Consider the following 15,513-nt stretch of genomic DNA (forward strand, 5'->3'; position numbering starts at 1 on the left):
AGAATGCTAGAACCCACTCCAGGCTTGGGGTGCCTGCTCAGCAGCACCACGAGCATGCACACAGCAAGCTAGCCCCTGGGGAGACTGTGGAAAAGAGCAGAGGCCTGGGTGCGTGAAGGGCCATCAGGGACAGGCCTTGAATGTCTGCCTTGGTCTCCTAGAGTTCAAAGCCCAAGCTACAAGCAGCCTGCTCCAGCATCCAGGAGATTCGGCGATGCACACGTCTCGAGATGCCTGACAACCTCTACACCTTTGTGCTGAAGGTGAGTGACAGCTTTCCACACCCGGGAGGAATAGACACAGACCTCAGGGATCCCACACAGCTCTCCCTTTCCTCCCTGCCAGGTGAAGGATCGGACAGACATCATCTTTGAGGTGGGAGATGAGCAGCAGCTGAATTCATGGATGGCTGAGCTCCGGGAGTGCGCAGGCCAAGGGTGAGACCCTAGGGCCCCACTCCTGGCACAGCTTTTACTGCTCCTCCTGACCTACCCAGATTCTTAACCCCAACCCTTCTCCAGCAGACTCAGCACAGACCCAGAGATGCATATTCCCTCAGCCTTAGAGCCCGGCACATCTAACTCTCCAAGGGGAAGCACAGATTCCTTGAACCAAGGTGAGGGGTCAGGGCCTTTGTCCTCCGGTATGTCAGAACTCAGCCCAGGACATAAGGCACACACAAAGGATCACCATCACCCGTCTCCTTCTCTATCACAGGTGCTTCTCCTGGGGGTTTGCTGGATCCAGCCTGCCAGAAAACAGATCACTTCCTGTCCTGCTACCCCTGGTTCCATGGCCCCATCTCCCGAGTGAAGGCAGCTCAGCTGGTTCAGCTGCAGGGTCCTGACGCTCACGGAGTGTTCCTGGTACGGCAGAGTGAGACTCGGCGTGGGGAGTACGTGCTCACGTTCAACTTCCAGGGCATAGCCAAGGTATGGGGCGAGGCAGGTGGGCCGCACCCTGGCCAGGTTCAACGCCCTTAGGGGCCAATGCCTGAGCCTACCCCCCTCCTCTCCTGCAGCACCTGCGCCTGTCACTGACCGAGCGGGGCCAGTGCCGCGTGCAACACCTCCACTTCCCCTCGGTCGTGGACATGCTCCACCACTTCCAGCGCTCACCCATCCCACTCGAGTGCGGGGCTGCCTGTGACGTCCGGCTGTCCAGCTATGTGGTAGTCGTCTCCCAGCCGCCAGGTGTGACCCTAATGCCCCTTGATAAAGGGGGTGGTGGCACTGGGAACCGAGACCTCGTGTTGTGTCCTTCCAACACTTGCCTCCACCCCGTTAAGACTGACAGTGTGGTCTCTCTCTTGGTCACTTGTCCCCCAGGTTCCTCCTCCACTGTCCTGTTCCCTTTCTCCCTCTCTCGCTGGGATTCAGAGCTGGGCCTTCCCCACCTTAGCGCTTCTGGCTGTCCACGGGGGCTCGGCCCAGAGGGTCTCCCAGGCCGGTCCTCACCCCCAGAGCAGATCTTCCACCTGGTGCCTTCGCCTGAGGAACTGGCCAACAGCCTGCGGCACCTGGAGCCCGAGCCCACCAGTCGAGCCCGGGACTCGGACTATGAAATGGACTCCTCCTCTCGGAGCCACCTGCGGGCCATAGACAATCAGTACACGCCTCTCTGACAGGCCTCCCAGAGGCCCCCGAGGAGCACAAGCAAGCAGAGATGTGAACTTCTGAATGTAACTTTCTTTCCTTCCTTCCAGAGAGAGATTTAAGGGACACTGTTAACTGTTCATTCCAGTTTGGATGTGACCCTTCAATTAGGCCTGTTAAAGGGCCTCCTAGAAGTTCCATTCTCACCTGGCTTTCTCCTTATTGTTTACAGATGTAGTTCTTGTTCGTGGATGTCGCCAGCTCCTGCCCTGGGTCCCTAGGACCAGGCCCCATCACTCTTAGAGGGGGCGGTGGGGTGAGGGCCAGAGTTGGCAGTGGAAACTTGTTCTCTTTTTCACTGACACTGTCCCAGCTGGCAGACTTTCTACTTGGGGAGGGGGCAGGGGGGCCCATCAGGAAGCCCAAAACACTAACAAGCCCTGGATTCTCCTGTGGTTTTTCCCGTTATAGCTTCAGTCCACGTGGTGGGTCTGCTGTACCCAAGCCACAGGTGACAACACCTATCCTGCTTCGACTCTCAACTTTAGGACAAAGTTCTGGCAGATGGACAAGCTAAAGGTCAAAAATGATTTTAAACATTTTTACCTCAGATTAATTTTTCAAAGGATTCAGGTTTCAAAATTAAACCACTGCTTATTTCATTGCACTGTTTGAACTGAACTAATACCCACGCGATTTTTGTAGTCAGAGACAGCTATGCAAATCCTACTTGACCAGTTCCTGGTTCGAGCCAGCATGCCTGGCTTCCTTGTCTTTTGCATCCTCAGGACAGTCACCTGTTGCTGAGGAGCCACTGTCCTTCCTAAATGTAGAGAAGTGAAGTGTGTCACCCTTTCAGGGAAATTCAGGCAATTACTGAAATAGGAGGGTGGCAAGGAACAATACCACCCTGGTGCCTTATGAATAAAAAACTGGATTCTGGTTTACAGCAGCTTTATGGTGAGTTAAACTGAGGGGGTAAGGGAGGGGCAAGCAAAAAGGAAAAAAGGGCTGCTGGGCCCTTTCTAGTAAATCCTTCACCAACGGGGCTGGCTTAGAGCCTCCAGGAGTCTAAAGGCTTATTAAATTATCCCACAAGGTTTTAGGCTCATTCTTGAGCCAAAATGGAAGCTAGGAATCTGGTGCCACAGCTAATGAGAAACTCCTTTAATAGCCCACAATCAGTGTTCTGTTCCAACAGTAACCACTGCTTCATCTGATGAAGCATGTGTGTGCATGTATACATAGGCACACACAACCTCTACCATGCAGGGAGGTCCTGCAGTCAAATCTCCATCTGTACTTGCCTTTCACAAGTGATACAATTCATAGGGGGCTGGCTCCTCCCAGAACTTTCATGCAGAGGCTCAGAAACAAGGGAGGCAGTGACCGAGTGGAGTCAGCTGCTTCTGGGTGCGAGCAGAGCCGTTCAATATAGCCGCTGGGCTCATCGAAGTGGCTTCTAGGAAACTGGGAGTTCAGCACAGCTTAACATTTATAGATACATAAGTCAAAAGCTAAAATTAAATCTTGGCCTAAACTAACTACTTGCCTGCCTTATCTGGGGTGAGGCGTGTGTCTGTTCCCTCCAGCCATTCTCTGTACTCCAAGAGGTCAGAGGTCAGACTTCGGGAGGGGCAGGGAGGCCAGGAGCCACCTCTCTTCCACTTTTAAAACCAACACTCCTGGGACTTCCCTGGTGGTCCAGTGGTAGGACTCCGTGCTTCCCCTGTAGGGGGGCGTGGGTTCCATCCCTGGTTGGGGAACTGAGATCCTGCAAGCTGTGCGGCATGCCCCTCCCCCCACCTTATATATACAGATAAAACCAACAGTCCTGGGTGTTTTCACAGACTAGGTAAAGCATAACCAACCCTGATCCAGAGTTAAGGTCTATTTCTAAGGGCCACATTTTCTACACATCAAGCAGGTCTGATTAATGAATGCTAAGCAAAGTGTAGACCAGGAGTTAAGCACTGTTTTGGATTTCTCTTTTACAAGAGAAAGCTCATCATAGAAAGTCAATGCTGACAAGTCACTGGTACAGATTTTCCCCTGTCTGCACAGGAAAGGGGCCAAGCAGACAATGAACCAAACAAGTAAGTTCCCTCCCTCCAACCAGAAGGGTAAACAAACATCTGGGATATGATATCCACAAGCCAGGGGCACTCACTTCTTAACAGTCTCTCAACATACAATTCTCAGGTAGTGCCAAGAGGCAAGCCAGGCACAGCAAGCCAGCAGCTCTGACCGACTGGCTACAAAGTACAAGCTCAGAATCTGTGACAGAGTCACCCACTTCCAGACTGCTTCAGTGTAAAATGTTCACGAAAAACATTTCTTTACTAAATGTGTCTGAGTTACCAGGACAGCTCAAATACATTCCGACAAAAAGGCCCCTCATGGCCTGGGAAGAAGCGACACTTAAGTCAATGCCTTTTCTTTCTGCTAGAGCAGGTTGAGCTGGAGGAACGGGAGCAGTGGGTCCCTGGGCTTGATGCCGTCACAGGCAGTGAGGCAGCAACCCTGACGGCTGCAGCCAGCCCACCGCAGTCATAGCACATTCCACCACCCTCTTTCCAGCCTCAATGTGACCACTGCTGGCGGCAAGAGGCCAAGCCAGCAGCCTCTACTGAGAGCCAGACTCTGAGTGCCAGTTGGACAGTAAGCATCACAAGCCCTCCAGTTGTCTCTAATTACAGACAACAAGGATAGCTTAACTGCTCCCAGCATCACCACTTCCTTCGCCTGACTTCAATGAACTTTTACAAACTAACAGTCACCAGCACCAAAGAATTAAGTCAACTAACCTGCCTTGAATTTTAGACCAGCAATCCATATGGCTTTATCTGGTATAAATCTTCTGCCTTTGATCATTTCTGGACCGTGTAGGAGAAAGGAATAGCAATCATTAAAATCTTAAACCAGAAAACACTATTTTTACATAACAGTTTCTTAACTTAAAATCAAGGCCTTGAACCCTTCCCTGAGGGTTGCCTTAGATTCCTTTATGCTATTATTCAGGGCTAAGTCTGTTATCACAAATGTCATGTGAGCGCTAACATCTCCCACAGGCTAGAGGAACTTGATAGTTTATTATCCACTGACTCTTGACAAGGACACATCTGACATCCAGTGTTTAGAGGAATAAGCAGCACATTATAATGACAACACAGAAAATGGATTCATCTTGTATCATTATAGGCAGAAGGTATTTGGCAAATTTTAATGTATTGTTTATGTACTGTATAAGTAACTTATTCTTGAAGAATGCAAATTTTGCTAAAATGTACAAATTGCTACATGTGAATTAAAACAAAGTTTTCAGAATCTTGATTTGGTACCACAGTATTTAAAGGCTCTATCTATCTATTATGACTATAGTCTCTGCAAAACACTTGCTTTTCCTGTTTGTCCTCCTCCCACAAACTGAAGACATTAACAAATGCTTAGGGGTCTACAGGAGTACGCTATTTTGTACATCGCTGCATCTTTTCAGCCCTCTGGATTTCTTTATTACAGGTGTGTGTGTGTGTGTGTGTGTCTGTGTGTGTGTCTCCTGCCCCCTACTGGTAAAACAGACAGATGCCTGAATCAGGACAACTTCTGACTAACTCATTTGGGTTCAGGAGATATTAAAAAGGAAGCTTACAGAATCAGCGTCAGGGTGAGGATGTGGACTTTCGGCACTGCCCAACTCTGGCCAGCCTTCCTCCTTCTGAAGCAGACCTCTAGCCACCAAAGAGAACATCTCTCAGTCTTGTCTTTTTCTAGAGATACCTTGAACCAGAACTAAAGGTGAAGAAGAAAAATCATTTGACAGCTAACCTTCGAGGGTATTAAGACAGCAGAGTCAGCCCTCCTGCCCTGATATTCAGTATCCTATAATGGAAATAGCTCATACAAACACACATTAACTTGATATCAGTTTTTAAAACTTTTTTTATTTTTTGATTTTTTTAAAGTTTTTATTTTATATTATCTACAAAGTAAAAGTTTTTCCCTTAACTTAAAACTTGAACCACTGTAGACAGTGATTACTTCATCAAACTTGATTTATAAATAATAATCCGTCAGTTTGACGGTAAGAATTTACTGAACCTTTGTCAAGTTTAGTAAAAGGGCGTTCCAAGTCTTGATTTTTTTTTTTTTTTTAAAGCAGTAATAGCAGCAAGAATCACTCTTGTTACTTCTTTTGCTAGCTGATGTGTTCATGACTTTCAAGGGTCATTAAAAAATAAATAACTTCCAGTTTCAGCAAGCAGAGCTGGGGTACTTGCGGGACTTGGAAACAGCGTATGGAATTATGGAACAGCCCACAAGTTCCTAAATGCCTCTACTCGGTCCAAATATCTTCCACTGCAAGTGAACTGTTAGCATTCCTATTGGATGTTACAAGAAATCAACATATATTTTTTAAAAACAAAATAAATGAAATTCTAGTTTTCTGTGCTTCCAGTTGGTAGAAGCAGTAGAAGGGAGGAGGGAATTTGGCCTTTCGGTTCCTCCAGGGCAGCCTTACAACTGCTGTTGGTGGTGGGCTTGTACTGTAAAAAAGAAAAGTGAATATTTAAACAGAAAACTGGCAACACCGCACATTAGCCTAGTGTCTCTGCAGCACATGTCTGTAAGCTATCCTTGTGCTACCTGAACAAGACTCAAAATTTAATTCACTCTTTACCCTTCCCACCCCCCACATCTGTACCAAAACGGGGAGAAGGTAGGTGGGTGGGTAGAAACAAACCAGTCAGACATAAAACCATTTCAGATAAAACTCCCAGAAGAGTTGTTGCTCATGGGGTACAAAAAAGGCCTTAACATATCCCCTCCCCAAATAATAGCCAAGCACCAGTATTGCTTTCAGAATAACAGGTTAGACTGTGAAATATCGCCATGGCCACCATCAAGTATTAGAGCACAATCACGGGGCATTCTCTACCTGTCAGGGCATAGACTGGAGCTAATACTATACTCAAAACCAATCCATACACAGCACTTTCTCATCAGTAGTAGTCTCCAGAGCTACAATCAAACTCTGCCATGGTAGTAACCCCCCACGTGTCAGACTGTTGGGACTCAGGAAGGAAAACACTGCCTTGTCCAACCTATCATAACAAGGAAGGCCAACTGAGTCCTAAGCATGCATCAGCTACACAGAATGCTGCTGCTGCTGCTTCTCATCAAGCCAAATCCTGTATACCATCAGAACACACACAGACTAGGCTCCCGGAAGCCTCAGGCCCTGACGCTGAACTGATCATCACAGTCCCTACTGTGTACACTCTGACGGGCTTGCTAGTTCTCAGATGCGGGGCTTGAAGCGCTGGCCCTGCCTGCCATTCGACCTGTGCGAGCAGAATGCTTTGGGGTGCCCGGCGGCCCCTGCACACACACGCCTCACCTGAAGGGTGCGTCATATAGGGGAAATGCGCTGTTGTCGAGACTGGAATGGGCTGTAGTGCACTTTGAGCGAGGGCGGCCTGGGGACCGCCGGGTGGCTGTGTCGTCATTAGCATCATTGGCGCATGGGCAGTTGGATGAGAAGGAACCATTCCTGACTGTACATGAGCCTGAAACAGAGAGCTCTTTTACGCATACAGGCAACATCTCCAGCTTAAACAACATGTCAACTGTGTCCCTTTCACTGGGTTGGGGCTCTCAGGAAAGGGCAACAGTGGGCCCTCAGGGCCCTTTCTTTCCTCTGGGGACATTCCCTAGTGGATCCCTCAGTTGACCTATAGGCATGCTTCACCCTTTGGCAGATCCTGCAAGGCTGAGGGAGCAGGCGCCCAGCGAGCCTGGGTAACAGTCAGGGCTGCAGTGTCCTAGCCTTCAACATTTCTGAGGACTGGATTCTATGTATGGGGCAAGGTCTTCACAAAGATCCCTGATCCAAGCGCAGCTTTCTCAAATTAATAGGAGGCTACCTGCAATGATGCTTTAGACTCTGGCTTCCATGTGGGGCCTGAATAGTTTTACAGGTAACATCTCTTTCAAGTAAGAAAGCAGATTATTACATTATAAGCAGGGACTGTTAACTTCTGTTCTAGGTTCTCTTTGCCTTTCCCCCTCTGCTTCTTGCCTGCTCACCAGCACACCTCAGTGAACAATGAGTCAAGGCAGTGAGAAAAGACTCAGGCCCCTTTGCTCTGCTGAAAGATACGCCGATAGAGCAGCAGAAGGAGTTGCAGTGAATGGCTCCAGTGAGGTGGGAAGGGGTAATCTAAAATTATCTGGTCCAGCCCAGTGTCTCTCTGTACCAGGTGGTAGTGAGTTCAACCTGGTCTCACTGTCAAGCTGGAAAGGTTTTAGTCAGCCCAAATAGCTGGATTGCAGCTCTGCAGGGATTTGGCAGAGCCAGGAAGAGCCCTCGTTTCCTGCCTCCCATGCTGTGCACTGTTCTAGACCAGGATAAGCCTTGAATGAAATGCTGTTTTGACTCTTACATATTCAAAGGGACCCAGGGCATATCTGGGCTTCCCTGCAAATATTAACCTTTTTGCTCTTTCAGCACAAAAGCACAAAAGTGAGGTTTTAGGAACCCCAACTTACATGTAAATTCACATACCTACTTAGCCACCAGCCTCTGCTAGACATCTACAGGCCCCCTGGTCTCATGAAGCTCCTGGTTCAGCCAAACCATCCTGCCCCACACCTGACCAAACCGGCTCCCCTCCCCACCATCAAAAGCAAATCATCCACTGCAGTGCGCCACACTACAGAACCTACACGTTTGCTGGGGAGAATGCCCAAACTTCCCAGAGCTGTGGAACGCTAGTTACAAAGCCGCCTCCTGAGAGTCAGCTCCAACTGAGCACCATCTCCAGCCCCACCACACCAGAGCCTCAGTGGTGCACTGCTTGACATGAAACAGAGTTCAGTGAGGCAGTCTAACTGAGACCCCGAAGAGAGTTCTGTTATGAAAGCAGCAAAAAGAGACAACAAATACAGCCGATTCACCCTTAACAGCTCCAGGGAGGGCCTAAAAGGACAGTGTTGGAGCCCAACTTCGGTGCAGCTCCTTCTCCTCATTAAGACAATCCAAATTGGCCCTGGATTGCATTGGACTTTTGTCAGCAGCTGATGCAGAAAGCAACCACACCTTTCAACCTTTAGAAGCTTATGCTGGAGGTGAGCTCCAAAGGGCTTCCAGGGCTGCTCTTTAAGAAAAATGGGAACACCTGGGTGCTTCCAGCTTCAAGTTACACTGCACGAACGTACAAGGCCAAGCCCTTTCAAGAAGTACAACATATGGTCAAAGCGGATGTAGGAACAGCCAGGGAAAACAAGTACAGATATTTCTTAGGAACTCATGTGACTAACATTCAAGTGGTCAGGCCCAGTGTAGTCACCTCAGAGTTGAGAATTTGTGAAATCCCATCCTCCTTGCCAGACGTGCGTGCGTGCGTGCGTGCGTGTGTGTGTGTGTGTGTGTGTGTGTGTTGGGGGGGGGAGAATATATGTATGTATACGTATATATAGCAATGAAGCTATATAAACATAGCAAAGCAGATACAGCAAGGAAAGAATTAGGTTGCATTCCAGAGTCAAAGATATTTTTAAGGTCTCAGTTGGGAAACGTTAAAAGACTGACCAATCAGCAACTTCACTGATCCCATTACAAAACCACACAAACATTCATTTAGGGCCAGATCACATGTATTTGAGTGGAAAAAAGGAGACAAGCAAATGGCATCACACACAGGGGTTCCTGGCTTGAAGAGCACCTGGCTCTTTGCTGCTTATCTGACCACCTTCATTTCCTACTTGGTCTTCACAGAAAGTTGGCTAAAGCGGGTTTACCTGAGGTACATGGGCCATGTGGGGTGGATTGGTATAAGCCGGCTGAACATGAGAAGGATGAATCGTAAAGACGGTCTGTTGTGCTGTTGGGAAACTATTCTGTGGCGACTGTGTATTGGAGGCAGGTGTCATGGAAGGTGGGGTTGGTGCGAGCCCCGCGTGGTAAATGGCTGACTGCTGCTGCGGACTGGCCAGATGGAGAGCCTGGGCGGCCTGGTGCTGATGGTGCTGCAAAGTTAACAGGAAAGAATTGAGAAAATCTTCTTTAAGGAAGAGCAGTTTAAGGGTCACACACAAAGCTGAGTTTTGCATATGACAACAGGCTCCCTCTGGGCCTATCTAAGATGAGGGGCAATGGCAGGTACCAGAGAATATACAGGGAGTAGAAGCAGGGCTGGGGTGGGGGGTGCCTCCTGTTCACAAACATTCCTGTCTGGGCTGCAAGCCTGATTCTCAGCCTACAAGCCCTCAATCTGCAGTGGTAAAACAGAACTACTGCTCCAGGGGCCTGACAGATGTCAAAGAGCTCCTTAAGCGCCTTCTTAACAAACATGATTAAAGAAGCTAATAGGAAAAAACAAAAAACAAAAACAACAAACACCCTTCTCATGTAAACATTAGAAATGAGATTTTTAAAAGTCCCAAGCCAATTCCTTACTTTATGTTAGATTTTTCAATATTGGTTAAGTTTCCAGAACTTACCCCATCACCTTATTCTCAATATGTACCTTAAGGTGATTTAAACCTGGGGGCACAGCCTGCAGAGCTGTACACTGGCTCCATGAGGCAGGGCTGCTCGGTGTTTTGATCACGTGGTACCTAGCATCTTGCCTGGCACTGAAGAAAACACTCAATAAACAGAACGATGAAGCAATTCTGGTGAAGGCCTCTCAGTTCCTCCTTACCTGAACAGGACTGGGTGCAGGATGGCTTCCACCATGTTGGCTTTGCTGCTGTCCAGTGGGAGTAGCTGAAGGCTGAGGATGTGGAGTATGAGGGTGCAAGGTAGCATTAGGGTGCGCATACTGCTGAGCAAGGGAGCCAGTGGAAACTAAAGTGAAAGGAAAAGAAATGTGTATAATTGACAGGTGTCATGCTCTTAATCGCTCCTCTATGCCTCATCAACTTTCAGCTCATCCAGTCTTCTTGATGCTCAATGCCTAACCAATCTCTATATTTGACTCCATTTAAACCACCCGCTTCTTAAAAAACTGGGAAGTTACTGCTTAACAGTCAGACTAGCATTTTATTCATATAACATAGCTGTACACATTATATCAAAATCTAATTAGTTTAAATTTACTTCTAAAACAGTCACTAGGTTTCCTGAAAAGGCAACTTAAAAGCATAGACAGAAACAATTCAAACAATCCCCTCTCTGCGACCTGTCTCTGTCTCTCTGTCTCTCTCTCTCTTACACACACACATTTAGCTCAAGGCCATCATCTGGCTAACCTCACCATGCTACTGCCCTGGACCTGATGCAGTATCCCGTGGGCACAGACTATACCAGGGCTGTAGTAAGGGGCTGGATAAGGTGTGTGGCAAGGTCAGGGCTCTATCTTCAGGGCCAAATGACCACAATCTCTCTCAGCTGATCATAGAAGCCACTCTGCCACTCAGTTCATTCTCTGGGCCTCCCTGCTCAAGATCTCTCACCTTTGCTTTATAAAATCTAGTAAATGGGATTACCTAAACTATGTAGAAAAACGAATTCCCTTCAAAGCATCCTAGCCTTTAAAAAGAATTTTACTAGCTAGAGTAACCTCAAAGGAAATACGATGAGCTAGTTTAAGTAAAAATGTGTTCATTAAAGCTAAGAACCCAAAGCCAATTCTTTGTGAATCTCAGCACAGACCATACCTTGGCACAAAACAGCGAGATGAGGTATAAATTCATTTGTTCATGTCATCCCCAAACAGCAATTTGAGAATCAAAAGGACAAGATGGGTTCATTGCTTCCAGTGACTACTGATAGCACACTGATACAAATCTAACCATGATGTGGCAATGAGCTGAGGACAATGTTCTCAAGATGTATCTCCTCTTGGAAGTCAATGTGTCAATTCCAGAATAGTTCTTCACATTCTTCGTATGCTGCTACATATAGGGGACTGATGGGGAGAAGCAAACACTGCTTTGGGATCAGGTACCCTAACAACAGCAGTCTAACAGGCTGGCTGCTGAGAGTTACCAGCATAGATGACTCTGGATGAGTCCAATGTAAATGTTATGCAGAGGGTTAGGCACATGAAACAATTCTATAATGCTTGACATTGTAGGGCCAAGGACCAACATTCCAGCCCAACTGGTCATCTCCTCAACTGTATATGTATCCTTTAAAGAGAGGAGGGTGAGGCAAAAGAGCAGTGCTAGCATCACCTGTGCATCCACTGCCAACACCACGGTGGGCGTCTACACTAAGTTAACTTCCAGATTAGATTAAACAAAGCATTTTTGTTTATACACTGGGAAAATCCCCTAGCTGTAACAGTTAACATACACTGGAACATATTAACAAGGAAAACCGGCAACATATTCTTTGGGTGTTTTTCAAGAAGTCAGTGACAGTTTTCTGGGACATGGGAAAAATAATGTGCTAACAGCTTTCTTGAGTTTCACAGTCCCATGAATCTATGAAAGTAGTCAGTGTCTTTTTTTTCTAATTCATTGGCTTATTAAAAGGCCATTCTTCACCATCATATTCATTAAGTTAAGCTTCTGACCCCCAAAACTGTCTGGGCACTGACTTAGTTAGTCTAAAAGACTTGAGATAAATTTTGAACCCTTGTTCTTGTAAAAATCTTACACTTATTTTTCGAATTTATTTTTAAATAATTAGAACAGCTACATGTAGCTAGTGGCTACTGATTGGACATCATTATTTGTAGCACATTTCCTTCATCACAGAAAGTTTTATTGAATAGTGATATCTAGAGTCATTCATGCTCCCTTATTTTCAAGCCACTTGCATTAAAATCCTCCCTACTATAAATTCTTAAATGTTTCATTTGTAACAGTTCTAATCTGTCTGGGGGAATGCAATTCCCGAATCCAAATTCTATTTATGAGGTTTCATAGAGTACAGAATCTCAAAGTTTCTATTTATTTAACCTTATTTATTCAAGAAACTTTTGTACCAAAATTTTAAATTTCATTTTTAATTACCTTTTAAGCAAAATATTAAGGAAATAAAAAGTAACAAATAATCAACTCTAGCTGGGTGCTATTTTATTAATATTCATAAAAAAGCATGGCCATCACAAAGAGAATAATTACACCCATGAAGTCTCATAATTAAGTTATTCATCAATTAGAAAAATGTTAAAATCTTGAAATTATTTGGAGAGAATTAAAGATGGAAGTATTTTTTACTATGCATTTAAAAAAGGCATCTCTGTGATAGTTTACCAATACTGAAAGGCTATAAGATAGAATATTCTAATCTATATGTCATTTGTATTCATAGCATAAATACTTCAAGTAATCCAAGCTGAATGCATCTACATAGGCTTTTGTTTAAAAAAACCATCCTTTCCCTATCTGAACACCAATAAACTGCAATGCATTATAAAAAAAATTAAGCAGATTTAAACATACATCATAGGCTAACAAATAAAATGTGAGGATGTTTGATTAGAAATATCTCCCTTTGTTCATCATCTTGCTTAAAGATGTTTGCTAAGCAAGTACCTTACCCAGGAATTCTTTTCCTCCTTCAAATATGAAAACTGAGTAGCTAATTGGGGAAAATGTGGAACTTATACACTTTAATAGTAAAAACAACAAAAATATACTTTGGTTCCTTGAAAGGCCAGTTAAGAAGGAGACAAAGACAAGTAGGATAAGAGGGAAATTAAAAGGCTGAGGGGCAGGGGGGAAGGCTGGAAGAGGGGAGGGGGGAGAGAGAGATAAGAGAAAGGAACGAAGATAGAGTAAATGAGGGGAAAAATCTAAGAGAATTAGGGAAAGGGAGAAGTGGAGCGTGACAGGCGGTAAATTCTGGGCTTTCCTGAGCTAAGCCTATCATTTAACTGCTTTTATTATACATGCTCATTAGCTAAAGATTCCACAGAAGTTAAAAATAAAGTGATTTTTCTTCCAAATTCTGATTTAGCTATCCATCAGTTAAACTTCTATTTATAAAACCTAAGTTGCCTTCATGAAACCTGGATTAGTTCAAGCTAATCAAAGAAATAACAATTTTTTGGGCCAGACCCAGTCCAGAAGTTTCCCGCTCACTGTGTTCCTCGATATAAATGTTTAAAACTCTAATTATGTGATTTGTCAAATCCTCAAAACACTAACCACAATCCAAAAATCATTTCCTAAGCCATGATCTTACTGAAGCCAATGCAGTCCATAGAGATGTGCATTTAATTTAATATAGAAGTTATTAAATTAAACCTAATTTAATAACTAGGTTTTGTCATTTTTGACCTTGGATGCACAAGACATGAGAGAACACCAGCACAGCAAACCTTTAAAAATGAAACAAAACAAAATCTCCCAACTTTTAAATCTGATGTTAAATTCAGAAAAAAGGAAGTAAAGAAAAGTTGAAAACTCTTTAAAAGGGGAATAAAAGGCAACTAGATCAAACAAACCAGGACAGAATGCTTAGAAGGGGGTGGGGGTGGGGTATGAAACAGCAAATTAAATTACAAATAGCAGCCCCACTGTTAGTTTCTTTTAAAAGTACTGATATTCTCTTTTAGGGAAAGTTGTGCTAAGGCAGTTAATGCTTAGGGTGTGATGATTAAGGACGTTTTAGCTACTTACCAGGAAACTGACTCCAAAACTACTAACAGAGACAGTAAGATGGTGAGGATAACTATATTTGAGACCTCAAACTGAGTACATAATAGAATTACTGACAGTGTCTTTTATATACTATACCACATACATAGTTTCCCTTTAACAGTTATATATACAGCAAGACTCCTTTTTAAAGAGCATCTATTAAAGGATTAAATTTGTTAACATTTCCTAGCACCAAATAAATAATATGTATGCACTTATTTTTGGATACCAAGTCAAGGCACAATTAATGAAAATTTAAGTCAAAATGTTTTCTAAATGCTTTTTAAAATTTGGCATCTAGTATATTCAGACATTCAGTCATTCTAAAATAATTTCAAATTCAGTCTCTAACATAAAATTTTAATCCTTAATATCCCCTAGAATATAGTATTTCACATAAAGTGACATATATTATACTGTCATACATTTCTAAAGGATTCCTGCAAGTTAGTGACTTTCCCATCCAAATACCAAAAGCCCATGCATGAATAAGCCTTATTTAAAAATTTCCCTACAAATAGAGAAAACAAACCTTACGAGTTCATTTCCAAAAGCAATCCCTGCTCAGACTTTCTCCATTTAGGAGCAATCATTCACCTTTCCACTGGTGGTGAGAGGGGGCTGGTGTTGCCAAAGATAATCTCTGGTAGTTGCTAGGTCATGCTTTCCTGCTTAAACTCAAGACATCCATGAGGTGTCTGCTACCTGAATATCATAAACCTGCAGTCATGCAAAGACTGAAAATACAGAAACGTTCCCCCCCTAGTATTTCAACCCTATTCAATTAAAAATCCTTGTAAGGATAAATTTTTTCTTACCAGGATACTAAAAAAAACCCTAATGTTTTAAGCTTGTGGTGGCTTGCTTTGCTTTGTTTTAAAAACGGCTGTTCAGGAAAAGTTTCTCCGAACAAGGAGTATTAGGCATTTCCAAAACAGTCACATGTTTGCTTGGTATGCAAAAATTAATTTCTGAAACAACTCAATTTTTAAATTAACTCCAGCTTTCTTAAGCTGGGTTATATTTCCTTTTTAAAAACTCTGGATTATTTTCATATATGTATATTTTTAATGATTTTGTCTGGCACAAGGAAAAGATTGCTCAACAAGTCTACTCCCTTAACATGTATTCTTTAAAAAGTGTTTTACTGTTCAATTAAAATTAGTATAAAAAACCCAACTCACTGGCAAAGTAGAAAGAAGGGCTTGTCTCCTTGTTGTATGGTAATTTGGGACATGCTGAATTTGGGAAATAGAAAGGTTAATTAGCCTTTTAAGGTGTGCATTTTCCTAATTTTCTGGAAAGGTTGACATAT

General features: G+C 44.3%; 2 protein-coding genes across 16 annotated transcripts in view; one reads left to right on the forward strand and one right to left on the reverse strand.

Annotated features, from left to right (window-relative positions):
* Positions 1-4,922, forward strand: part of SH2B3 (SH2B adaptor protein 3) — a 40,026-nt gene extending 35,104 nt beyond the window's left edge. Inside the window, exons 3-8 of one of the 4 annotated variants that reach the window (XM_068563249.1) lie at positions 162-263; positions 346-437; positions 522-616; positions 718-932; positions 1,022-1,193; positions 1,329-4,922. In XM_068563249.1, coding sequence (XP_068419350.1) covers positions 162-263; positions 346-437; positions 522-616; positions 718-932; positions 1,022-1,193; positions 1,329-1,624 — 972 coding nt within the window. In that variant the 3' untranslated portion in view covers positions 1,625-4,922. Of the gene's footprint in view, positions 1-161; positions 264-345; positions 438-521; positions 617-717; positions 933-1,021 lie in introns of all 4 variants that reach the window. The other 3 variants (XM_068563250.1, XM_068563247.1, XM_068563248.1) reach the window with 3 other exon arrangements.
* Positions 1-15,513, reverse strand: part of ATXN2 (ataxin 2) — a 137,492-nt gene that overhangs the window by 3,326 nt on the left and 118,653 nt on the right. For 7 of the 12 annotated variants that reach the window (XM_068563246.1, XM_068563239.1, XM_068563238.1 and 4 more), the window contains 6 exons: positions 15,383-15,436; positions 10,301-10,446; positions 9,396-9,623; positions 6,994-7,162; positions 5,245-6,139; positions 4,403-4,471 (listed from right to left, as the gene is read on the reverse strand). In XM_068563246.1, the coding sequence (XP_068419347.1) occupies positions 6,111-6,139; positions 6,994-7,162; positions 9,396-9,623; positions 10,301-10,446; positions 15,383-15,436 (626 nt within the window). In that variant the 3' untranslated portion in view covers positions 4,403-4,471; positions 5,245-6,110. Of the gene's footprint in view, positions 1-4,402; positions 4,472-5,244; positions 6,140-6,993; positions 7,163-9,380; positions 9,624-10,300; positions 10,447-15,382; positions 15,437-15,513 lie in introns of those variants that run through there. The other 5 variants (XM_068563241.1, XM_068563240.1, XM_068563237.1 and 2 more) reach the window with 4 other exon arrangements.

This window comes from Eschrichtius robustus, chromosome 14 (genome assembly GCF_028021215.1).
Source record: "Eschrichtius robustus isolate mEscRob2 chromosome 14, mEscRob2.pri, whole genome shotgun sequence".
In the NCBI taxonomy this organism is placed as follows: domain Eukaryota; kingdom Metazoa; phylum Chordata; class Mammalia; order Artiodactyla; family Eschrichtiidae; genus Eschrichtius; species Eschrichtius robustus.